The following is a 25,537-nucleotide window of genomic DNA, read 5'->3' on the forward strand; positions in this document are numbered from 1 at the left end:
CGCCGCGCCCGGCCCCGCCGCGCCCGTTTATAACCGCCCAGGCGGTGGGAAAGGGGCGGGGCCGCTCCCGGTCCCGCCAATGGGAGACGATCGGGCCCGCGGCGGGGGTACCGGGCACCGCCGGTACCGGCCCGGAGCCCCGCCGGTACCCCGCTGCGGGGAGCGGGGCGGGGGGCGGCGGCGCGGAGCCCGGCGGGACCCCGTGAGCCTTGGCTCGGCTCGGCTCGGGACATGGTGCCGCCTGGCTAGGCGCGGTTCAGCTCCGCTCGGCGCGGTTCAGCGCGGCTCGGGAGGGCGCGGGAGATAATGCCACCCAGGTAGGCATGGCTCGGCTTGGCTCGGCTCGGCTCAGCTCCGTGCAGCACGGCTCGGGACAGCATGCCGCCTACGGCACGGCTCGGCTCAGCTCAGGACGGTTCAGGGCATGATGCCGCCTAGGCAGGCACAGCTCAGCTTGGCACGGCTCGCTTCAGCTCGGCTCGCTTCAGCATGGGTCAGGACATCATGCCACCTAGGAAGGCATGGCTCAGCTTGGCTCAGCTCGGCTCAACACGGCTCGGGACATCATGCCACCTAGGAAAGCATGGCTAAACTCGGCACGGCATGCCTTAGCTCAGCAGCGTGGCTCAGCTCGACCCAGCGCAGCACGGCTTAGGACACCATGCCACCTAGTTGGGCACAGCTCGGCTCAGCACGGCTCAGCTCGGCACAGCTCGGTTCAGCTCGGCTCAGTTCAGCACAGCTCAGAACATCATGCCACCTAGGTAAGCATGGCTCAGCTTGGCTCAGCTCGGCTTGACACAGCACAGCTCAGCACAGCTCAGCATGGCTCAGGACATCATGACACCTAAGTAGGCACAGCTCAGCTCAACTCGGCTCAGTTCAGCAAGGCTCAACACAGCACAGCTTGGCTCAGATCAGTTCAGCATGGCTTGACTTGGTTCAGCATAGCTTGAGATGTCATGCCACCTATGGCACAGCTCAACTCGGCCCGGTTCAGCACAGCTCGGGACATTGTGCCACCCAGGTAGGCACAGCTCAGCTCAGCTTTGTTCAACTCAGCTCAGCTCAGTTCAGCTCAGCTTGACACGGTATGTCTTGGCACAGCTCAGCTTGGCTTCGTTCGGCCTGGCACAGCTTGGCTCAGTGCCTATGCCGGGCAGAGCTTCCCAGCAGGAAGCGGCAGTGCATTCAGCCCCGCTTGGCAGGAGGGCAGGTCCACTGCCCACTGCCAGAGCCAGAGCCAGTGCCGCCAGTGCCCATGTCCCATGGGACAAGGGGAGCACAGGGCAGAGCCTCCCGCCAGGGCCACCCCTCCATTGGGGTCTCCCCTCACAGGGTGGTGCCCCCAGGACCTGCTCGTCTGCTGGGGGAGCACCACACGGGCGCTGGGCCACGTGCCACCCGGGTCCCAGTGCCTTGGCCAGCCACGCTTGGGTTTCTCCTGGTGCCTGGAGCAGGCAGGTAAGGTGTGAATCCCTTCCTAGCTGCTCCCTACGATATGGGGCTAACAACCCCTGGGTGATCCCAAACCATTTCTCAGCACCCCGCTCTTTGTTCACCACCCGGAGCAGGCAGCACCCTGCCACCCGGCTACCCAGCGTTATTGTGGGACTGCAGCATGCGAGCCGTGCTGGAATGTCAGCTCCTGGCTTGCCCCGGCAGGTGCTGCGAGGCTCAAGGGAAGCCCTGCCGTGCAGTGCCGGGCGCCAGGTCCATGCCACCTCCGGTGAGTGCTGGCAGGAGCTCCCTGCACAGCCCTGGCCAGGGGGGCAAAGTCCTCTCCTTTCCAGGTTTATTACACAGGGTAATTGCTGCCGCTGGGCTCGCTTTATTAAGCACCTGCTTTAATATTTCACCGAGTCTCCGTACTTGGTGATCCTTCGTGCGTCCCTGCCATGGGCCTGACCCTTGGTGCCCTCTGCATGGAGGGTGAGAGGCTTTCGCGTGCCAGCATTGACACCAGTCTCCAATCCTGGAGAAGCCGGACTCTGCCAGCCGGGCTGCTGTCAGTGCCGGCCACCCCTGCCAAACCCCACAAACCCTGGCATGGTGGTGAAAATGGGAGCAGATGCTTGTGTTATCCTTCTTGGAAACAACCCCTGTGGTACCAGCGGAAAAACACATTTCATCAGCGGCAACGGCAGCGCTGCAGAAGTGCAGTGTCAAACAGGCTGGGGTGGTTTTGCTGGGGCGTGGTGGTGGGACCCGGCTGGGTTTGCAGCCCTGCTTTTCCAGGCAGGGGAATGCCAGGAATGCCACGAGGTAGAGGAGGAGGAGGGATGTTCCCAACAGCATGGCCGCAGGCTCTCCTGCAGGAATCCAGTTGCTTGCAGCACTGGTCTACTGAACTTGGTGAAAACGATGGAGGTGGCCACAAGGCAGAGCCTCGGGGGACTTGTGCTCTGAAGAGGAGCCTGTTAAACATCTGCACTCATCACTTCACCAGGGCTTGAAAAATCCCGTTGGAGAAAGGTTGTTTTCCAAAGATGTGGTCTCCTGAGAGAGCATCCCCCACTGCACCGGCCGAGCCAGAGCTGCTGGGGCACGCAGGGAAGTGGGGTCAGGGATACGGTGCTTTACAGAGACAGCCAGAACCTAGATTCCATACCAACGATGGTGTTTCACAAAGGGCAGATGTGGCCATTCCCAAATTGCAACATGGATTCACGCGTCTCCTTGAGAGCTGGGTTGGGTGTCCATTCATCCATCTCTTCCAGAGCTCCTCACGCATGGTCTCAGGATGCCCTTCTTGTGGGACACCTCAAGATGGGTTGTAGATAGCCGTGGTGTGCTCTGTCAGCTGCAGTCAGGGCTTTCCATGGATGTCGTCACCAAGAGGTCCGGTGGCATGGGGTTGGACCACCAGCACTCTTTGCCAGCCCTGGCCATTCCCCAGCTCTCCTCCAAATGGTCGGCGTGCGGTTAGGCTGGCCTTGGTGGCTATTCCCTTGAAGGCAGTGCCTGGCCTTCTTCATCTTCCCATTGCTCAACACCCAAGGGTGCCTCCCAGATGTGCTGTGCTGTTAGGAAATGCTGGTGATAGCCCCATTACCTTTTGACCTACTTGAGCTCTTCCATAACTGTTCTGCTAATTACAGTTCACATTTTTCAGGGGAAGCGGGGCTGGTTCAACTGCAGGCATCTCCCACACCCTTCCTGGGGCTGCTCATGCAGGTCCCTGGGGACACACACCATATTTTCCTAGTGCTCCCCTTGCCCTAGGCTGTTCCTCCAGCTTGGTGGAGCCTCCCATGACTAACAGGTTTTGAGATAATTGTTCCACTCCCTAATCTCATCTGCAAAAGATTCATGACATTGTTTTTGAAGTGCCATGAGCCATTTCCAGGGGCTCTAAGCCCATGAGGGATGTGATTCATCCACGCTGCTCCCACAGGTACTGAATATTCTCCAAAACAGCAAGTCCTTCTTCCACAGCTATTATCTCCTTAGGGAACACCACCCAGGCGAGCGCCTAACAGGACACTTTTGTCTGTTAAGCTCTGATGAAGACTTGTGTCAGCGCTTGCTGCCTTGCACAGGCCATGGGGTATAGTCCTTCCCCGGGAGCAGTTGTCTCAGGAGAGGGGACTGGGGCTGGGACCCCCTTGGATGTCACTTGTGGGCTGGGTACCTACCATGGACCATCAAGCCCACGGGAAAGGGGGTACTGGAAGTGTCCCTTGCTAACTAAAGCAGATGGGGCTCCTCTTCCACACCATGTCCTCAAAGAGCCCTTAGGATGGATGTGGGTCCATCCTTCTTTGCTGTGAAGATGTGGGACACTGCAGCCCATTGGCATCTGGGGCCAGAAACAGTTCAGGAGTGACAAAGGCCATTGCAGTGTCTGGAATTAACTCTCATTTTGACCCAAAGTGTCTTGCAGAGGACAGTGATTAATTACTCCCAGCATCAAATATTTGTGTCCTACCACTGAACTTGCGCTGTTCTATGGGTTCTGGTTGCACTTCGCTGCTGGAGTGGGAGCTCTCTGTTATCGTGGGTTTCTTCTCTGGGGAGGGCAGATCCTCGGGTGGCTGTGATTCAGCTAAGCCAGGCTCAGCTCCAGGAGGCCTTACCTGCACCCAACACTTTAATGTCCCCATGATCCTTCTCCAAGCCCAGGGCATGGAAACCAGGTCTAGCAAAGCCCAGCCTGGAGGCACTTCCCATGGCATGGCCAACCTGAGCCTCAGCTGCCCAAGGAGCCACCTTAACTCTTCATGCTGGCATCTTCTCCCCCTTCTTCCCCCAGGACTTTCCATCCCTTGTTTCCAACTTACTTCGGGCCATGACTGAGGACTTTTTTGGGGGCTTTCCTTATGTTTTGCTGCTGTAAAACACGGGCAACCGTTTGTCCCCATCATCCCATGCATCTGATGCCACGTTGCTGGGGTCAGCCTGAGTCCCAGGCTTCGATCCTCTATCTGCAGGGGGTTCCATGCACCTTGGCTGGATGGTAGGCACAGCCCAAACCTCTCCCTAGCTCCTGGCAGGACCTCTCTGTTCCTGGGGTGCTGCAGCTGGAGCAGCTCCTTCAGGGAGTACCGGGGCTGCTCCCCAGAACAGCATAGCTGGCAGCATGGAGCATCCAGCCAAGCACTGACCCTGGATCTGACTCTTTGCAAATCCCCTCATCTTTGGAAAATTCCTGCCTCTGACTTGTTTTTTTCAGGTTGCACATGATCCCCAGGTATTTACAAAACAGAGTTCCGCTTCCAGCCACATTTATGGCTTTGGGAGATGTTTCACCTCTGGGAAACCACTCCCCAGCCTGACCTCAAGCTTTTCCGCCCCAGTGAGGACCCCCATGTCACCATGCCCGCTCACCCACGCAGCCTTGGCAGCCCCTTTGCCCGCCAGGCTTTCTGCACTGCGATTCTCCAAACAAGAGCTGCTTTTGGGCTGCGGGAACCTTGCTGCTTCAGTGTGGCTGGGAAGCGTTGGTGACACTCTGAAGTGCTCCCAGCTCTGCTAATGCCTAGTACTCTGCATCCCCCATCTCCTTGGGCACGCGTGGTACCCTTGCCAGGCTTGCTTTGCTAGCCCAGCATCACCCTCCCATGTCCCATCTCTCCCATCCTCATCACAAGGCATCTGCCTCAATATTAGGGTGATGGGGACAGGGCGAATGTGGCTCCCCCTTGGCCATGAAGCAGATCCCAGGGGAATCCGGCTGGGCCACACTCCAGGTGACATCCTGCCGCCTCTGCCCTCAGGGGAGAGGGCAGTAGGTCATGGCAACCGTGTGACCTGGTTCCCCTCCCACGCCTCCATCCCACCAGTGAAGGCAGTTGCAGAGCAGAGTGTGTCACCAGCCCCAGGTTGCTCAAGCGAGTTGCGGCCAGGAGGTAGAGGAGGAGTCCTCCAGCTGAGACATTTGGAATGAGCAGGAGGAATTTGGAGGAAGCAGGTGATCATGATGCTCCTGGAAGGTGGCCAGGACGCAGTGGCAAGAAGTGCTCTGGATGGCTCCGAGCTGTGAGCAAAAGTGAGGTTATGCTGTCCCTGATGGGAATTGTGCTTCTCACGCAAAGTGGTGGGGCTTCGTGGCAACCACAAGCCTAGGACCATGGGTGGTCCCCCCGCTCCGTGGGGATGTGCCCATGTGGCACGATGCTGGAGCCAACCTTGGAGCATGGCAGCAAAGAGGACCCCACACTGGGACAGTCCCGTGGAAAGGGCTGGCAGGATGGGATGGAGGAGGCAGGGGACATCTTCCAGCATAGGTTCTGTAAGGGGTGGGAGCGAGTCTCCATCGCCATACTGCTACAAAAGAGGGTAAATGTGACAGCAAGTGGAGCTGGGCTCATCCCCGCTGTCCCCTGCTCAGCCTCCCCCCCTGCCCCCACCTGGAAGGGGGCCAGGGTGTGATGGGGGCCAGGGACGAGTGCTGGAGAGACAGCCGAGCACAGGGGGACGGGAGCTTGTCCCTGCCAGCAAGACGAATGGCTGGGACCAAGGACGTGGCTGTCATCTCACTGGGGACATGGATGGGGCAGGACATCTCACCAGGGTGGGGGAACGGGGTGCAGCCCCCCTGGGTGTCAGGGAGGGAAGACCACCAAACTGAAGGCCAGTGGGCGAGCGTCCGAAGAGCGGCGGGACATTAGGCGTTGTTTGGGTGGCCTCGCCATGTGCGTGGCCGCCGTGCCCCCTCGTGGCAGCAGGACACAGCTGGTGGCCCCAGGCTGGCGGCCCCAGGCTGTGTGGGCAGGAGCCACGCCTGGCAGGGATGGAGGCAGGGGTGAAGGTGCTGGGTGCCGCGAGGTGCCCCGGCAGGGTCACCTCATCCCACCTGGAGCATCCTCCTGAGGGGGGTGCCGCACCTCTACCCCATCTCTGCTGATGCTGCCTGAGGCCGCACGTGCCTGGGGTCCCCACCAAGCCTCATGTGGCAGCCCATGACCTTGCCTCTGCTCACAAAGGAGCCTCCGACATCCTGCCACCCCCCCTCTCCTTCCCGAGGAGGGGGCTGTGCCTGCCTGGTGTGTTTTTGGCATAAACCACTTGCGCTGTGGCCAAGCCAAGCACTTCAGGCGCCGCTCAAGGGCAGGCAGCGTGTGCCCGGGGCCAGGCCGGGAATCCTGGAAATATCACCAAGGCTGCAAAAAAACCCAGCTGGAAAAAAATAAACAGGGGTTGGCAGAGGCCTTTGCTGAGGATACGGCCACCCCGAGTGCTGCCAGACCACTTGGGGTGAGGGGCATTCCCCAGCACCCTGCCTCAGTTTCCTCCAGCAAGCCCTAGGGAGCAACAGTCCTGGGGTTGTCACATGTATAATGTCACTTTGGGTACCTGTGGCAGGTGCACAGGTTTGGGAAGATGCTTTCCTACCTCTTTCTCCTTCCTGCTGTGCATCTGAGTGGCTCAATGTCACCTGTCGTGACCTCCTCATCCTCTCTTTGGGGAACCAAGTCAAGCACCCAGAGGGGAGGAGAGCCAGACCACATCTTGGGGCACCTGCAGCTCTTAGCATGGTATCTTGCCGTCCCCAGAGCCACCAGGGAACATCTCAGGCACGTCACAAGCTGGGGGGGGACTGGCGCTGCCTGGCTCCTCTGAGGACACCGGGGTGTCCAACCTCACGGGAGAGGGACAACCCTGGGCAGAGGTTAGCCAGGAGGAAGAAGCTGCCCTGCCCGGTGGAGTTTTTCTTCATTCCTTGAAAGCCGCAGCAACCTGCTGTGCGGGATTCAGGGCTAGAGGCAGCACTGAGGTGGAGCTGCCATGATGAATGATGTGACACCATTCCCAAATGCCTCTACCACAGGTGATGGTGCCCAAAGCAGTGCAGCTGGCAGAGGGGGATGCTCAGAAACGGTACCCACCCACCATCTAGCACCCAAGGGGAGCATCACAGCCAGCACCCAGTGTGGGTTTTAATCTGTGCCTGGGATGGCACAAGCCAGGAGGTGGCATGTTCCTGTCTGGACATCTCCCAGGCCCCACAGCTGCCCTTGATGCATTTACATCATGAGGCAGCCTGTCTCTGCCAAGCACAGGGAGATGTTTCTGAGGCTTGCAGCTTGGACAGGGCCAGGTTTGCAGGGAGCAACCTGGCTGCTGTGCCTTGGACCCACTCTGGGAAGGGAACAACCCTGCCTCGGCCCCAGGTCCAGGTCTGGCTAAAATCCCCCAGGAGAGGTTTGAGATGGGGCATGTACTCTTGATTTGACTGCATCATGGGCTTGCGCTCAAGCCACCGCTCCTGCCCTTGAGCGTGCAGCCTTGAGCCTGGCAGCAGTCCTCGCTCATTCTGGCAGCATCCCCCCGGATGTCCTGGTACAGAGGGGATCACGCTGTCCCTGGGAAGGATGACAGTGCCTGCAAGCCACAGGGCTGGCTGCTGCAGACTGAGTGCTTGCCCCAGGCAGCAGGGGTGGGATGCTAACAGCACCCAGGTCCTGCTCAGGACCAGGGCGACGGCTTCCCCAAGGATCCTCGGGGGAGCATCACCCCTTCCCTCCTACCCCCACCCTCGGCACTGCCTGCTCCAGCCCATGGCATCAAGAGCCTCCAGCATCCCAGCCCAGCAGCAAGGTGACCTGGGCACAGGGACTAGGGACGCCAGCAGTGTGTCGGATCACTTTATTGCCACAGGTGCCACGGGCCAGACCCAGTTCCCAGAGGGGGTCTGGGTCCAGCCCCTTGACCCCTCTATAATACTGTTGAGAAGATGCATGCCGAGCCTCCATGCCCATGCGTGGGCGCTGAGCATCCTCCATCCCGGCCACGATGGAGCAGCTCTGGGGCATTGCTCCCATCCTGCTGCCTGCACCTCCGGGAGCTGGAGACCAGCAGGGAAAAGCAAGACGAGACCAAGGGTGCAGAGTGTGCCAGTCCTGGAGCAGCCGGGGCTGCCACGACGTCCTGCCCTGGGGGCTGCTGGAGATGAGGAGCAGCACGAGCCCCCCTTGACCCCCTCAAACCTCCATGCCAGGTGCCCGGCCCAGGCCCAGCGCCTGCACCAGGTCATCACTGAGCCCGCTTTTCAGTGTCCGTCTCACTGCGGGAAGAGGAGAGCATGGCAGTGACAGCACGAGCAGCGCTGGCTGCCAGGGTCCCCACATGATGGGTGCCTGCCCGGACATGGTGGTCCTGGCATGCTGGGGAGGGGAGGGGTGCCAATGGGGTGCAGTGGCATGGTCTGGTCTCGGGGTACCTTCTGCTGTGGCCTGGTGGGCTCAACATGGGAGGTCAGGGGTGGCCAGTGGGGAAGTCGCCAGGCAGGGCATGGGGACACGGACACAGAGATGGGACAAGGCATGGGGACAGAGCATGGGAACAGAAACGGGACAGGACACAGGGGTAGAGACAGAGATGGGACAGGGACATAAAGATGGGACAGAGCATCTGGGCAGGGACACAGGAAAGAGTACAGAGGCAGGGCCACAGAGGTGAGACAGGGTACAGGGACACTGAGATGGGACAGAGTACAGGTACAGGGACAGGGTACAGGGACAGGGCCACAGAGGTGGGACAGACACAGAGATGGGGAAAAAGCATCTGGGCAGGGCCACAGAGATGGGACAGAGTACAGAGACAGGAGCAGGACTTACAGGACTTCCTATTGCCACGGGACCTCCTGCGCTCCTTGTTGGTGCAGGGCCGGGGGTTGGCATTGTGAGTCACCGATTTCACCAGCCGGTCCATGATTTCATCTGAAGCATCGTCTGGGGAGCTGGGAACGTCCTCCTGGGCTGGAGAGCCCTGGGCCGGGGTGGTGTGCCCTGTCCCTGCATGGGGACAATGGGGATGCTAGCATCAGCTGTGCTCAGCCAGCTGGGCATGCCTTGAGTGCCTCTGCCACCCCGCTCCTACCCCGGCTGGCCCGGTTGCGGCGGGCAGGGGCATCCACGGGGGAGGTCAGCAGGCTTTTCATGCTCTCATGACCCGCTTCCATCTGTTCCTCAGGGCCGCTGGACACCACGGCGGGTGGTGAAGCAGTCTCAGCGATGCCAGAGAACTTCTCGGTCTGCAGCAGGAGGAGAGACAGGCGTCGGGGACCTGGGGGGCATCACCTGGTGGTGGCAGCTGGCTGAGTGTCCCCGTACCTCAGTGATGAGCCGTCCCCGGGTCTTGTTGCGCTCACGGTGGGCAGCCCGTTTCTTCTGCTGCTGCAGGACACGCTCCCGGCAGGTGCGGTACTCCAGGGCGAACTCCCGCAGCAGCTTGCAGATGGGTGTCACCTTCACATCCCGTGCCGTGCTTGCTGGGTACCCCAGGTACAGCAGGAAGGAGTGAAACCTGCAGGGATGTCGGTCACAGCGGGTTCCTGCCGTGTCCCCATGTCCCATGTCAGGACCACAGGGTTCCTGCCATGTCCCCACGACCTCGAGCCACCGACCTATTGAGGATGCGCCTGTGTACCACCTTCAAGACGACAATGCGCTGGGTGCTGTCCTTGAGGAAGTCCGTCAGCTTGCTCTTCAGCACCGGCTTGGTCTCGTGCTTGGCAATCACCTTCAGGTTGTCCCAGGAGGCCCTGCACCTCCGCTCCAGCTGCACCAGGCTGTTGGCCAGCTCGTCAAAGTCAACCTGGAAGAACAAGACATCAGCCCTTGGCTGTGCTGGTGGAGCTGGGCAGCCATGGGACCTACACCTTTGTGTTGCCCAGGTGTCATCTGCCTTGCCTCACCTTGGCGGAGCGGGTGATGGAGGCAATCTCTGAGTAGAGGTCAGTGGTTTCTGCGAACTTCTCTACCACCATCTGGCAGAGATGGTGGAGCAGGGACTGCCGGTGCACCGTGTCCTTCACTTCTGAGACCTTCTCCAGGTAGCCCAGCTCAAAGCCTCTGCTCTGAAACCCCAATGGACTCAGCAGGGCCCCTCCATCCCTCCTCCAGTAGGCCTCCAGTCCGCAGACCCACTGGGCCCTCACCAGCACCACCCAGCCTCAGGCACGGTCCCAGGTTTCCCATGGTCCCTCTTGGGTACCCATGCACCATGGCTGGTCCTGTCATTGCAGCACTCAAGACAGGCCACATCCCTCCACACCCTGCTCCTCACCTGGGAGCCATTCAAGAAGTTGCCCATGGCCAGCAGTGTGGCCAGGATGCACTTGAAGGTGTGATTTCTGGCCAGCTGCTCCATGCCCACCTTCAGATCAAAGAGCGGTTCTGCAATCTCCTGGGTGAGGAGAGAGGTAGGTGAGACCCCTTGGCCACCCTCTCGCCTGGGAGCTTCAGCATTCACCCCTGCCCATGAGGACATCAACTCATGGTCAACCCAAGCCCATGCTTGCCTTGGGGACCTGCAGCCCGCCCCCAGCCAGGATGGCACCTTCTGTAGTTGGACACGGCTGGTCCCCACCAGAAACACACTTGGCTCAGCGCTCAGCACTGCTGGGGCTGGCAGCGGTGAGACGGCTGAGGGCAGGTGGGGTACATGGCTCTGTACCTGCTCCAGGCTCTCGTAGTCCAGCTTGAAGGCCCAGAGCTGGAGCCTGGCCGTGAGGTCACTGATGGAAGAGAGGGCGAGCAGGAACTGCTCTGCAGAGCCCAAAGGCACATCAGGGTTGGCCAGCTGGGCCTCCTGGATCTTCTGCTTCTCCTCCTCAGTCGGGACCATGGTCAGGATTTTCTAGAGCAGACAAAGAGGGATGTGTCAGACTTCCAGACATGTCACCATGGGACATGTCACCCCAGGGCTGGCAGCACAGGCATCATGGCATGGAGGCCTCCTGGCCAGAGGAAATGACCCGCATGAGGACTTCAGAGGGGCTGAGCTTCTCTTGTGCTCACCTCAATCCCTTCCTTATTGACCGCAAACTCATCAAAGTTGAGCACGGCTGTCTTGATGATGTGTATGGGTGGCAGCACCGTGAGGCCAATGTTGATGGCATTGCTCCTCTTGGGGTCCAGCACCACCACCACCTTCTTCCCATCAATGGCCTTCTGCAAAGAGGACAGGATGGATGTGGACAGCCAGGCGAAGGGCTCGCCTTCATGAAAACACCATGGACACGGGGAGCTGATCGGGGACCTGGTGGTGAGCCAAACCTGTGCACTGCCCATCACCGTCCCACTGAGCCTTCAGGCTGCAGGTACCCATCCTCAGCATAGGGTAGGGGTGACAGTGCATGCCTAGGGTCCCCACAGGAACTAACAGCCTTCCTCCCACCCCTCAAGTCCCCTTGGCTGATGGGTGCCAACCCGCTGGTACCTTTGAAGTTGGCACTTCCTTTGACCGTGACTCAAAGAGATGCTCCAGTTTGGCAGCATTGACCTCGACGTTCTGCAGGGACGCCCACAGTGTCGCCTGGCCAAACCTGCCCAGCCCCACAGTGCCATCCAGCTGCTTCAGCTCCTTCCAGAAGAGCTTCACTGTCCTCTTCTTCTTGGCCTGGGAGGGGCCATCTGTTGCTGGAGGGCCTGGCAGTCCTGGGGGGGGTGGGCAGCCAGGGACCGCAGGAGGTGGAGGTGGAGGTGGTGGGCAGCCAGGGATCGCAGGAGGTGGAGGTGGAGGTGGTGGGCAGCCAGGGACCGCAGGAGGTGGAGGTGGAGGTGGTGGGCAGCCAGGGACCGCAGGAGGTGGAGGAGGAACCATGAGGGCTCCAGCACTTGTAGCTTCAATACCGGGTGGGAGGAAGGAGCCATTGGCCATGGGCCCTTTGTCCAAGATGTCAAAGTCTTCTTCTTCCCCCAAATCAGTGAAGTCCAGGTCCTTGATCTTCAGCTGCATGGGGCTGGCCTCCAGGTGCTCCCACGTCAGCTCCACATCCTTCTTGATGGGCATCATCCCAGTGTTCTCCAGTTTCTGCATGTGGGTCTCAGCATCTACGCTGGACATGGCACGTGCCAGCTTGGCGTGGGCGCTGGCCACTGGCCCGTCTGGAGCCCTGCCATGGTGCCAGGTACCCTCCTGCTCCCGACTGCCACCTCCCTCAGCGTCCATCTCCACCTCGCCCTGGACCAGGAGGGACGATGGGACCTCAGAGAAGACCTTCTCCCTCCCCGGCTCCAAGGAGCCCTTGGCATAGAGCATGTCCAGCATAAACTTGGTGTCAGAGGAGATGGTGCTGCAGGAGTCAGTGGTGTCTGGCCGAGCTAGGCGAGACCCTGCAGGGAGAGGGGGAGAGGCTGGGACAGCCCGCTTGGAGGGGGCAGAAGCTGCTGGGCTGCACATAGAGTTGGGGTCCTGCTCCCTAATGGGGTGTGCTTAGATGCCAGTATTCAGAGCGGGGCAGGGAGGTACCACCCAGCCCCTCCATGGCTCTGGGCATCACAGGCATGGGCTGAGGGCAGAAGGGCCACTTAGACCCACCCCAGGGACCCTGATGAGCCCAGAGCTGGGAACACACGCCCCGGCAGCACCTACTTATACTGGGTGGCTCCATCCCAGGGTCAGGGGTGCCGCTGTCCCTGTCCCACGCAAGAGTGGTGGGATGCTCCAGCGCAGCATCGCCGAGGACATCAAGCCGTCCCTTGGCCATGGAAGAGATCTTCTCCTTCTGGGCTGCAGCCAGGTTCTCCAAGAAGCGAGCTCTGTGAGACAGGGGTGGACATTGGCTGGGAGCAAGGCAGGGATGAGGACGATGGGCAAACCATGCCATGCCACACTGCACAGCCAGCCCCACAGCACAGAAACCCCCTGCACTGGCCACACCACATTGGGGACCCGGAGGATTCAACCTCCTCCGAGCCCTGCAGAGAGACAGGTGATGCCACCACGGCTCGGGGACAGGGATCCCACAGCCCCATGGGAGCCAACGGCTCGCCATCAGGGTGCCACCATCACCTCTTGGTCCCAATGGACCTGGTGCTCAGCACAACCCTCGTCCAAAAGCTGCAAAACCCAGGAGGGTGCCCAGGCAGAGAGACTCATGGGGACCCTCCTGTTCCTCATGCCCTGCGTGGCCGGCGCCCAGACGCCTCCGGCCGGGTGCCGGCCTGAGGAAGCGCATGCCTGGAGACACACGCATGCCTCTACTTACTCAAACTTCCTCAAAATAGGCTTGTCCCCATGCAAAGAGGGGGCATCCTCCCGCCTGAGGGAAAACAGGGGTTAGCCCCCACTGCCGGCAGCCCTCTGGGGCTCGTGCCTCCTGCACACACCCACCTGGCAGCTCTCCAGCATGGGACCCTCGCCCCACCATCACCCCATGGCCCTGGAGTTCATGGGGAGCCAGAAGAGCCCCAGCAAGTCCCCTCCTGCCCAGGCACCACAAGGCATTGGGTGCTGCTGAGACAGGGCACCGTTCCCCACCACCAGAACCACCCAGTTTGCCACCAGGATGGCAATGTCAGCCCCCTGCCAGCCCCAGGATGGGCTGTGCCACCTCCAGCAGGGACACCTCACCCCAGAAGAGGAGGATCAGAGGGTGCCATCACGTCGTGGGGGATGCTGGCAATGGGGGGAGCAGGTTGGGGTCCCGCAGGCAGGGCTCAGAGGGGACAGGCGAGGGATGGAAGAGGTGAGGGATCGGAGCAGCGAGCAGGTCAGGGCAGTGCCCCCTCCTGCCGGAGCATGACACCGGGAGGGAGCACACGCATGCAGAGCCCAGGCACTTACCAGACAGGGGCAGTTTGGCGCAGCCTGCAAAAGGAAAGATAGAAAGAGTGGGCAGAGGAGAGGGCAAGCGTGGGCAGAGAGGAGGAGTGAGGAGGAGCTGGAGCAGAGCTGTGCATGCCCGAAGGATGCCCTGGAGCCCCTGGCCAGACCCTCTCAGATGCCCACTCCCCCATCACACTTCTCTCCAGCCCTGGTGACCACCTTGACCCTGTTTCCCCCTGGGACAGGTGCACCCCATGCTCCTGGGAGCCCCCCCCACGCACCCAGCCCCTCCTGGCTCCGTACTTGTAGATGCTGCGCTCGCCTGGGCCCGGGGGCTGCTCCTTCTCGGCCGGCGGGGAGGCCAGGGCCAGCCGCACGCTGGATGCGCTGTTGTAGATGCTGCTGGGACAGGGTCTGGAAGAAGAGGTGACAGGGACTGAGAGCAGGTCCCACTGCGCTGCCCTCCACCCCAGCACAAGGGATGGACCTGAGTGCTGCTCACGCCACATCCCAGCATCTTCATCATCCCGGGAGCATCCCCTCCAGCCGCACTTACTCTGCCAGGCTGCTTGGCGTAGGGACAGCCGGGGTGTCCTCGATGAGGGGCTCCTTCGGAGTGTCAGGAGACCCCAACAGCAGCTGGGCATCGGGGCCAGGCTCCGGGCAGCCACCCTGGGATCGCCACCCACGCCGGCCCTCTTCCGTCCTCCTCCTCTCCTTGCGTCCCCCCGGGGGTGGCTCCTCTACCCCATCCTCCAGCTTCAGAGCGCTCTGCAGAGGGGCCGGGGGGGCATGGCACCAGGCACGGCACCCCTGCCACCCCATGCACCCGCCCTCCCCGCTGCCACGGGATGTGGCACACAGCCGGATCCCACAGGTGCCCCGCTCACTTCGTAGAGCGTGAACTGCTGCTTCAAGTCGAGGTCGGTGCCCTTGCTGCCCAGGTACTGCTGCACCACCCGCTCCATGCCCTGCTGCTCCAGGCAGTCCGTCACGTCGTAGAAGGTGTCCTGGTCTGGGAGGGCTGCCAGTGTCTGAGCAGGACCAGAGGGACGCTGCTGGGACCGGTGTGACCCACACCGAGCCCCGCCAGCACGGCACCATGGGGACACCCTGCCACCCCCCCCGAGACCTTGTTGATCAGCGTCATGGCAAACACCAGCAGCTCCGTGTCAGCCCCGTTGCGTTGCTCCAGGATGGCCATCAGGTTGGACCACGGGCACATGCCTGAGAAAAGCGACATGTGAAGGTGACACGTGGGCCATGGGGGGACACCATCCCCCCAGCGGGGACCTCATGGGTGGCTGGGTCTGCACCCACCTCTTGCCCTGTCCACGGCATTGACAGCACGGATGAGGAGCAGGGCGTTGGGCTCCGTGTACTCCACGAACACCAGCAGCAGCTTCAGTGCCATCTTCACCACCAGGCGAAACTGGGACAAGGGATGGCGGCTGGGACGGTGGCAGGGGGCTGCCAGTGCAATGCTGGGGCACTGCAGGGTGGCTGTGCCCATGCCCCAGGGCTGGGGACTTTGCCTTGGGGCCAAGGACCAGCCTGCAGCTGTGATGCTGATGGCCAAGGGGCACCGTGAAGGGACCCGGGGTGGGACCTTCTCTTACTCAAGCTCTGTGCCCAGGAGCACGGTCACGTCAGGATGGGGAGCTCTGGGGACCCTGGGTGACTTCCAGATGGGTGGGAGCAGGACCGAACACACCCAAAGGTACCAGGGCACCGAGCCCAAAGGCAAAGGGTGGGGTAAATCTCCCAAGGGATGGTGCAAGGGGACAGCCACAAGCAGGGAAGGTGGGGGTGCAGTGGGGGGGACAAGGGCAGTGGGGGCTTACTGGGCTTCCCGACAGCGTGTACAGCCACTGGACAGTCTCATTGTGGTTGATGACACCCTGCATCCCATCCACGAAGAGCATGATCTGGCTCAAGGCTGCAAGGCAGAGAGCGGGCAGGGTCACGGCATGGCAGGCAGGGCTGCAGCAGGCAGGGGTAGGGTTTTCCCCTCCCTGCACAGCGTTGCCACACCAAGGGCAAGGTCTGGCAGCTGCTGGCAAGGTAGCCCAGGCAAACTTGCTGGCTCGCCCCCACTGAGTGCCAGCCTTCCTCCCCGAGGATGAGAGGTGCCCTGTACCCAAATACCAACCCCGGAGGATGTAATTCTGGTAGTTCTGGTCGGCCTCTGCGCCTACTTTGATCAGGCACGTCAGCCCATCCAGGTTCACAAACTCCGGCACCAGGTCCTTGTCCTCCTGCGGGGTGAAGGTCAGGTGTTACCACAGCGTGGGAAGGCAGCCAGCCCTGGGGGAGCCCCCCCCCGCCCAACCCCCCCACCACACTGCCATCACTGTACCTGAAAGAGCTGCTTGAGGGAGAAGAGGGATCGCCGCAGCTCTGGCCCCTGCGAGTTGTACAGCTTCTCTGGAAGGAACGGAGAGACGCAGCATGATGGCCTGGCCCACAGGGGCTTGCTGCTGAACCAGGGCTCCGAAATTCTCCCGGCTGCCTGGGAAAGCCCCACATCCTGACTCAACTCTTGCACCATCACCCCAGGATGCCGGCACTGCCTGGCTGTCAGACACACAGGGTGGAAGCAGCTGCAGTTCCACAACTACTTATTTCAGCCCTGCCACCTTCCTATTTCCTTTTTTTTTCTTTTTTGCTTTTTTTTTTCTGCCCAGCAATGACATAAATATCCCCTCTGGTTTCCTGTGCAGAACCGAAACAGGAACACGGGCAGAAGGCAGAGCTACTTTTAGCCATCCCTCCCTGGGCACAGCCCTGGCACAGTCCCGGAACCCCCAGCAGCCCCATGGCTTGGGAAGAGCAGCGGGATGGGGATGGGAAGGACGGACCGGCTGCTCGGGGACAATAGGACAGTCACTGGGCTGGAGGCTGGATGGAGACTACGTGCTCATGGGGACGGTGCCTGCGGGTAGGAGCCAACATGGAGCAGCCGGGGCAATGGGAAGCCAGAAAGCCCTGTTACAACGAGCGGAGACCAAAAGCATCGGGAGCCAGCACTTCCCGCATCCAAGAATTGAGTTATCTGAGCATCCCGAGTTATTTGGGTCAGCTTTAGAGCTGTCACAAGCCAAAAGCGAGCTGTCCAAGGAGCCCTCCAGACATGCCGACGAGGGCTCTGTAAAACACAAAGTCCTGGCAGCCTCCTCCGCTCACTTATTGGCTTGTAAGAGCAGCTGAGAGGGAAAGCAGAGCAGCCTGGGGCTCAGCCGGAGCCTGGGAACCACTGGCAGAGCATGACCCCGACCCCAGCCTTCCTGCCCCTTCCCGTATCACTCGGCTGCAGCCCTGCACGACAAGCTGATGCCCAGCCAGCATCGCTCTGCTCAGCACTTGTTTTCGCCCCTCCTAAGGAGGAAAAAAGGCTCGAGACTCCCAAATATTTTGCAGGACCTCCGAGCAGGTTGCCCAAAACCGTGACAGTGCTTTCTGCTGCGCTCAAGCTATTTGTTTGTATTCCGCAAAGCTATATTTAGAGCTTGCCTGAATGACCCAGAATATCTGCAGTGGTCGGTGGGTTGCCAGCTGAAGAGACAAAAGTCCCGATCTCTGAGGATAGAGGGGATTAACACAGCGGTCCCCACCAGCCTTGCAGAGACCATGTCCCCTGCATCTCTGGGAGGGCTTATGGTGTGGGAGCAGCCCTGGGCTGTATTGGTCCCTCTCTCCATCACAAAAAGCCCGGCCAAAACTCACCACAGAGACCAAACCCCCACCACCCGGGGGGGCAAGCTCCCAGACCCACACCAGCCTGGAGGAAGGAGCAGCCCCAACTCACCAATGATAGCGTGGACTCGGACGGAGAGCTGTGTGCGCAGGATCAGGGTGGGCCGTCTCCCCTTCCTGAAGTGGGGGAAACGCTGTGTGAGTGCCTGCAGCGGGACCACCGCAGCCCCCAGCACTCACACACACGTGGGGTCCCCGTGGCCTGTCCCCGGAGGGCTCAGGCACCCCACATGCCTCACCTGACCTCCTCGTAGAAACCCTCCAGATCATCCTTCTGCTCCAGCAGGGACAAGTCGAGGTCTAGGTAGTGTCCGGAGGGAGAGACCTGCAGCGTGCAGTCCTCCAGCTGGGGATGCAGATAGCCCGGCTGAGCCCCTGTGCCCACTACCTCCCTCCTGGCTCCCGGAGGATGCAGCATCCCTGGGTCACCCTCCCACCTGCACCAAACCCACCAGACAGACATCCCAGAGCAGGGTGGCAGGTCCCACCCTGTCCCCGAGTGCTGGCCCTGCAGGGAGATGCCCCAGCACCCTCTGCCCCAGCTTAGTGGCGGACTGAGAGAAACATGGAGCCCCAGGCTGGGAAAAGGCAGAGTGAGGGCGGGCCTGCTGCCACCAGGCTCCTCGGCAATCCCTTGGGTGGGAGCCATGGGAAGAGGCTGATCCACGCCCTGGGGCTCCCCTTAGTCAGCTGGGCTGCAACCGGGGTAGGATCTGTCTCCTCACCTGGGCACGTGAATCACCTCCGTCTGTGGGGACTGAGTCTGCGGGAACTGCCAAGGCACCCTGCCCAGCCAGGGACACCCCAAACCAGAGCAAATCCAACAGGGATGTCCCCTGGCTGATGCAGCCTCTGGCTCAGCCCACAGCCATGTGGCATCTTCCAGTGGGACAGGGAAAAGCAGAGCCCAAGGCAAGGCTGGGGTGAGGGCATCTTCCCTGAAAGTCCACATACAGAACCCAGGCTGCACCCTGACCAGCAGGCACGGCACCCAGAGGTGCTCCAGGCATGGCACCCACAAAGCCCCTGAGCCACCTGGGACCCAGCAGCACCCCACAGCACCCAGGCAGGTCTCCTGGGTGAAATCCCGATGCGACAAGGCAATTTGCCTTCAAGCACCCCTGCCACACCAGTGCATCTGGACCTGTTCCTAAAGCATTTGCAGCCCCCCCCTCCTAGCTCACCCCAGCTCCAAGGAACTGCTGCTCCTTTCCAAATCTGCACAGCAGTGCTGTGTAACTACCTGGGGAGCTGAGGACTGGGGACAAACCCCTATTATTGGGTTTTATATAAAACCCTTCCCTGGCCACCCTAGGGCAGGCTGGTGACCCACAGCAATGCTGGGTACGGCTCCTGCATCTCACTGGGGTTGCTTTCCATGAAAGCCCCATCTCCTCAAGTCACAAGATCGTGCGAGAGCTCGCACGTACGACTTCACTGCGAGCCTGACATTAAAACCAGAGGGCAAAGAAAAAATGCCACGTGCATTAAAATAATTAATGACCCTGACTAAGCCTTGGGATAACAGGCAATTTGGCAGGGCACTGCTGTTGGGTTGGACGCAGTTGTTATGTTGTTAGTGTCCTGCTCCACCTCCCGCGGTTGCTGGCCATGCCAGCTGGCCATGGCAACGTGCACCAAACACAGGCTGCTGGCACCAGGCAAGTGCTCCTGGCTGCCAGCTCTGCCTCTGTGACGGGCATCACTAACGCTGACCCCACACAGGGTTTGCTTACTGGGGAAAGCTTCAATTCTTCCACAGGGACAGGCTCTCCTGGGCATCCCTGCATCTGCCTGGGCATCCCTTCAGGCATCCCTGCATCTGCCCAGGCATTCTTGCATCTTCCCAGGCACTCAAACACAGCAAAGAGCAACTCACAGCTCCAACCCAAAAACTTTGCCTTCTCTGGGCTGCCAGAGCCCCGGCAAGTCATAGTTAACATCCCCAGCTCTTACCGGGGCTGGTGACATGTCCCAGCTGGCGGAGGAAGCCAAGCGCCTGGGACTCGACCCGGCATGTTTCCCGTGTGAGCTTGACGGCACTCCCCATGAGGGATGCTCCGAGCACTGGGCCTGGGTTTGGCTGCGACCCCCCTGGCGAGCACCAGCCCCCTGGGATGGATACAGGCCGTCCCAGGCTCGTGCTGCCCTGCCAAAAATCTGGGGCAGCACTTCCATGCCAGGGAACACTGACTGCCCCAGGGCCGGGGTTACACTGGTTATTCGGATGAGGGGTTTACACCATGCAGGATTTGAGCCGGAACCTTGGGGCTGTGCTGCTGGGGACGGCACGTCGGGGTCATGGGGTACTGACAGCTCCCGGCGCAGAGCGGCTGTGATCCATCTGCCTCCTGCCTGTAAAAGCATTTTAAAATGAGCTGGGCTTTGAGGGTCATGGGGACTTGCAGGCAAAGTGGAGCTGGGGGAGGAAAGCATCCCACGCTCACACCTCCAGCCCGCGGCTCCTGGGAACCCCAGCCATCCTGCAGCAGCACTCATGTTCTTCATCCATGGCATGGGGAGGTTTTGGGGTCTTGCTGAGGACAAGATGCCGGTGGCAGCCCCAGAGGGGGACAAGGACCCTACGGCCCGGAGAGGGTTTCCCTGCCGGTATTAAAAAAAAAAAACCATTACCTACCCTGTTGCCTCAGATCTGAGACATGGGGAAGGTAAAAACACACGGATCTCCCTGATCCTACCAACACCCAGCAGCTGTGGCCGGCTTCAAAGCTCAGCGAGGACACGCAAGCCAGGCAAGCGAGCCCCCAGGGAAAGCCATCTCCCCCTGGAGTGGGACTTCCCTCCCAAACCATGGGGGTAAGATAGAGACATCTCCACCTCCGAGACAGAGGCAGCCTCCACCCACAGCTGAACTCACGCCACCCACCACAGCATCACATCTTCCTGCTCACCCCTATCACGGCATCCCCACCCGGGAGGATGCTCCAAGGCCAGGCAGTGAATATCCTCTTTATCTGCCAGCAGAGGAAACACTTTTCCGCCCTCTCTCTAACACTTTCTTTTTGCAGTAACCACAATTTCCTAACGTCTCTGCAGCTCTTCTAGGAAGGCTATGGGGAAATTACAGAAAAAAATATATTATTTGCTCCTGAGGCAGCAGTTAAACACAAGGCACTGGCAGGTCAGAAACCCCTGGCATCACAACCCTCTGCCCACCCTTCCAAAACATACGGGGACTGATGGTTTATAGAGCTACGCCGCAGGAGTAACACTAGCCAGCAACCAAGCACATTCACCGCGATTTGGTTTCAGGGCTAAGAGGGGTGTTTATTGCCTGGGCACTTGGTCGCTGCCTCCTGCCCACTCCTGCCTGACAGATTGCAGCAAGTGGATGGGAGCGCTGCCATTGCCTTATCATGGCGGGCAGCAAAAAAAAAATAATACCCAGAGATCCCTCCGGGCCTGGAGGTCACCCAGTTAGCCCAGAACTGCACACTCGCTCGCGCACATCCCTCTTGAACCTCCTCTGAGGCTTGTTGCTCATTAATGGATCCCTCATTTCTCAGCAGCAGCAGGAGGACCCCAGTCCTGGCGAGCAGCCGGTGATCCTGGCAAAGCCATGACATGAATGCCTGGCCATGGCTCCTGTCCCAGGACCCACGTGAGGACCATGCCGAGAGCCGGGGAGCGCCAGAGGCTGCTGAGCACTGACACTCAGCTCTAAGGATTCAGCAAGAAGCAGAGGGCAGAGTTTCAAAGCGGTTAAGTCAGGGGGATGGCAGCACTGCCAACAATCCTGTCTCACTGCTTTCATGCCTGCCAGAGGTCAAGTGGGGCAAAGACCCTCGGCAAAACCCCCCCTCAAGCCGGTTAGGAAACAGAGAACAAGCAGGGCTGGTGGGATGGGGCTTGTGCACTTCATGCGTGCACCAAGGTCGCCCCAGCAGCTCTCCTCTATCAAGTCCGAGAGCTCACAGCAAGCTCACAGCACCACGGCCAGCGAGCTGTTTGCTCTTCCCCAGGTTTCCAGGGGAGGAGGGGGAAAGCAAAGCTCCAGCCCATTGGATTTTGCAATTGTTTGGAAAAATCCTTAGACTCAGAGGTGAGATAGTGCCGGGGGCAAGTGAGTGCAGTGGCCTTTGGGGACCAAAGGGACAGCCAAAAAAACCTGCCCTGTCAAAACCTGCCTGCGGAGGTTCAGAAAACCCCCACACCCAACGCGAGCATAACCCAAGGGTACTAGTAAAATGCTGGAAAGCAAGAGAAGATAGTATCGGCCTGGAGCCGAACAATGCAGCAGCCACAAACAAAGCGGGAAGGTATTTTCAAGCACAAACACGCTTTCCGGAGAGCATGAAAAAGTCATCAGCAGCAGGTCGTGCTTGGGGAGAGGAAGTGCTGAGGGTGTCACAGGGCAGGACGGGCTGTTCAAGGCAGCAATGCCGGCATGAGAAACCTCCTGTTCATCATCTCTAGGCTGTTCCCAGCTCAGGGAGCAGCTTTGCCATGCCTGGGGAGGGCAGCACCCGGCTGGTCCCCCATGGCAACTCAGCCCCTGGGTGCCTGCAGTTTGGTCCTCCTCCATCAATGTGGGGACCCCCAGCCCAGCTCCCTCTCGGCCGTGGCATCCTCCTGCTGGTGCTTTGCAGCTCCAGGCACGCTGTCCAGCAGGACAAGCCTGGCACCAGGCATCCCTAGCTGAATTTTTTTTACAGCCAGTTCCTTGGGAAAAATCCGACTGTTCATTTACTAATTTTAGGGTGGCGAGTAATGGAGATGAGCGCTACCTGGCGCAAAGGGCACCAAGGGACGTTTCAGCTGGTCGTGCCAGGGTAATGACATCTGCATGGCTCCGGGGTGCCAGTTCCGAATTTGGACTGAATTGGGTGGCTCAGGAGACTGACCTTGCTCTGCAGTGTGTAAATCCCACTGCAGGAGGCTGCCTATGAAGACATCAGCTCATATAAACCCCAGCCAGCATCCCAGCTTGTCAGGCTGGGATGTATCACAGCCCTCGCTGGCTCAGAAAGCTCTGTGTAATAAAAGCAGCATGGTTTATAACCTATATGATCTATATAAACCAGGAATCTGGCTTGTAAGCCCAGAGCAGGGTCCTAGCCGCTCGCCTGCGATTTTACCAAGGGTCATGGGGCAATGCAGGGAAACTACAGAAAAAACCACCCAGAACTTGGCTTAGGCAGAGAACAGAGCCTGAAATCCCACAATCAACACACCTCTGCCAGGCACAGGACCTCCTTGCAGTGCTCCTGCCCTCGGGAACGCCATGTCCAGCCCCCTGCGTGCCACCACAGCAGCACCCTGGGCTGGCGATCCCCTTACAGCCAGCTCCTGCCTGGGGAGGAGAGCACATGCCTGAAATTTGAGTTTGCCTCATTCGTCATGTCTCAGGGCTGTTTGTTCCCAAACAAACTCCGTTTAGTCACCGCCTAAAAATCCCATGATGGCGACGACATGGGACACTGCTGCTTTGCTCCAAGAAAAATGAAAAGAGGGATGAAAGGGAGTTTTTTTGCTACAGGCAAAGGTCTCGCAGCAATCCCCTCTCCCCCGGCAGGCCACCAAGCTTGGTGCCAGGCACACCGAGCCGATTTCCCCTTCCTGCTGCCTCCATCTCTCCTGCCTGGCTCCGGGCAGGGCACACTCCCCCTGCCTGCCTGGGTTCCTGCCTCCCTTGCCTGCACTTCTGCAGTGCTGCGAGACAGAGATGCTCAGCCATTGCCAAAGGTCCCGTGTTCCTAAGGAGGAAAACAAGCCTGCCCCATCCTGTAAAGGACGGTCTGAAAGCATCATGCCAACAGAAGATACCCAGGAGGGGGGGTCACCTGTCCTCTCTGCTCCCTAGCCTGGATCAGGCCTGAGGACACATAAGCCGGACACTGCGCCTCACTTCAGCTTCAGCCTCCTGCCTTCCTCCTGGCTGGAGGAAATTGCTCAGCACGAATTTCCACGCTGCTCTCCGGTGGCAAAGCTGCCACCGAAGCAGAGGGGCGAGGGGCTGGTGGCCGTCTGGCTCCACCACCTCCTCCCCAAGGCCCACGTGCTGCAGCGAGCAGGGACACGGGCCGGGTCCCCTGTGTTGGAGAGCCGGCGTGCTCCCGTCGAGGCTCAGCTCCGCTCCCGGTAACCGGAGTAGAAAGGGTATGCTGGGGCGGGAGCGTGCTGCTTGGCTCGGCCCCGACGACACGGGAATGAACGACTGCCCTCGTCTTGCTTCCCCCTGCCCGAGTTCCTGCCTGCTCTGAGCAAGCACATCCTCTTCCTCCCCGCCGACTCATCCGGGGCCGGCCAAGAACTGGCATCTCCCACAGGGGCTCAGGGATTCCGCCGTGACTCACACCGGGAGCGCTGCCCGGGCTCCGGCGGGGACACACCGCCCCGTCCCTCGCCTCCCCGGCTCCTTCCAGCCGACAATCCCCCCCTCCCCACTCCGGTGCAAGCCCGGTGCCTTCCCCGCGCTCTCCCCGGCTCCCCCTCACCGGCAGCGGGGCCCCGAGCAGGCGGTGCAGCGCGGGCAGCTGCGCCCCGAGTGCCAGCGCCTCCGCCACGGCGTAAACCGGGGCTCGCCGCGGCTCCGGGAAGCTGCCGCAACCGAAAGGATCCGCGTCCTCCAGGTACTGCAACCGGCACGGCACCACCGCCTCCGCCATGGCAGCGCCGCTGCTGCTGCTGCCGCTACCGCCACCGCCGCCGCCGCTCCGCTCCCGGGGGTGGGGACGGTGAAGCCACACCCCGCCCGGCCCCGCCCGGCCCCGCCCCTCCCCGGGAGAGCCCGCTCGGTGCGCCCTCCCGCGGGCGTCCCGGCGGCGTAGCGGAGGCCGCTCGTCCGCAGTTGCATCCCGCGCCGGAGGGATGCTCCGGTATCCGAGATGCTCCAGGCTGCCCCGGGGTGCCGGTGGGGCTGCTCGTCCCGGATGAACTGGAGCACGGGTGGGCTGCAGGGCTGAAACTCCCAGTGCTGGGCCAGGGGGGAAAGCGGCAGAGGGAGGAGCCGCCCTCTGCCCCGGGGCAGCCCGGAGCCAGGGGTGCAGCGGTACCGCCCCGGCAGCGGTACCGCCGGCTCCGAGGCCGGTGTTGATGCTAACAAGGGTGTTATGCATCCAAGGTGTCGATGCTAACGAGGACGTCCAAGATGGATCATGTAGGGTTCATCATCATGGCTAAGGTGGGCTTGGAAAGGAGCACGCAAAGGAGAGCTGGGACCCCCGGGAGGACCCAGGGGGGACCGTGGCTGCCCCGGGGATGGGACTGGGGACACGGGAAGGTCTCATTGCTCTTGGACTCAGCATGAAGCATCTCGGGGCATGCTGAGCGCAACCCAGCGAGGCAAAGCTTTTGCAAAGGTGATCCTACTTTCTTTTTGACTGATTACCTGGGCACCATCGTCATGATGGCCCGACGCGACGGAGCGGTGGGCAGGGAGCCTTCTCGCTCCTGGGTCCAGCCCGGGCTCCCAGTAGGAGCGAGGCAGGAGCAGACTGGAGGGGAGCTCAGCAGAGACACCCAAGCAGCGACACGGGCCAGGTCCATGATTTAATTATGCAAAGGGGAGCGAGAAGCAGCTTCTTCTCAGCGGCAGCCCTTGCGAGGCCATTCCTGTGCTGCCTTTCCCAGCAGGAGCCGGCTGGCAGGGGGTGGCAGCAGCAGGCTGCTTTCCCCAGCCATTTTCTTCCGCTGGCAAATGTCTGCTGCACATTTGTGCTGGGTCAGAGAGATGAGAAGAGGCAACGCTGCCGAGGCTGCCAGGGTAGATGTCCTGGAGCCCATTCCTCCCTGGCCTGCAGGCTCTGCCTGGCACTTGGTG

At 60.7% G+C, this 25,537-nt stretch overlaps 1 protein-coding gene across 4 annotated transcripts; it reads right to left on the reverse strand.

Moving 5' to 3' along the window:
- Positions 1–8,076: 8,076 nt before the first annotated feature.
- On the reverse strand, positions 8,077–24,424 carry FHOD1 (formin homology 2 domain containing 1). Of its 4 annotated transcripts, XM_052797999.1 has the most exons (24): positions 24,213–24,424; positions 17,994–18,100; positions 17,807–17,871; positions 16,358–16,425; positions 16,151–16,256; positions 15,843–15,937; positions 15,319–15,430; positions 15,131–15,225; positions 14,889–15,032; positions 14,555–14,769; positions 14,302–14,412; positions 14,017–14,040; positions 13,439–13,492; positions 12,823–12,989; positions 11,668–12,563; positions 11,247–11,399; positions 10,903–11,085; positions 10,513–10,632; positions 10,142–10,303; positions 9,851–10,041; positions 9,558–9,750; positions 9,325–9,478; positions 9,063–9,239; positions 8,077–8,509 (listed from the first exon to the last, which is right to left on the reverse strand). In XM_052797999.1, exons 1-24 carry the CDS (start codon positions 24,381–24,383, stop codon positions 8,427–8,429), a joined length of 3,846 nt encoding a protein of 1,281 aa, XP_052653959.1. In that variant the 5' UTR covers positions 24,384–24,424; the 3' UTR covers positions 8,077–8,426. The 4 variants fall into 4 exon arrangements, with proteins under 4 accessions (XP_052653959.1, XP_052653958.1, XP_052653960.1 ...); XM_052797998.1 differs by lacking the exon at positions 24,213–24,424 and having other exon boundaries at positions 17,994–19,477; XM_052798000.1 differs by lacking the exons at positions 13,439–13,492; positions 14,017–14,040.
- Between the last annotated feature and the right edge of the window lie 1,113 nt (positions 24,425–25,537).

The sequence above is a fragment of the Harpia harpyja genome, chromosome 9 (assembly GCF_026419915.1).
Source record: "Harpia harpyja isolate bHarHar1 chromosome 9, bHarHar1 primary haplotype, whole genome shotgun sequence".
Lineage (NCBI taxonomy): Eukaryota > Metazoa > Chordata > Aves > Accipitriformes > Accipitridae > Harpia > Harpia harpyja.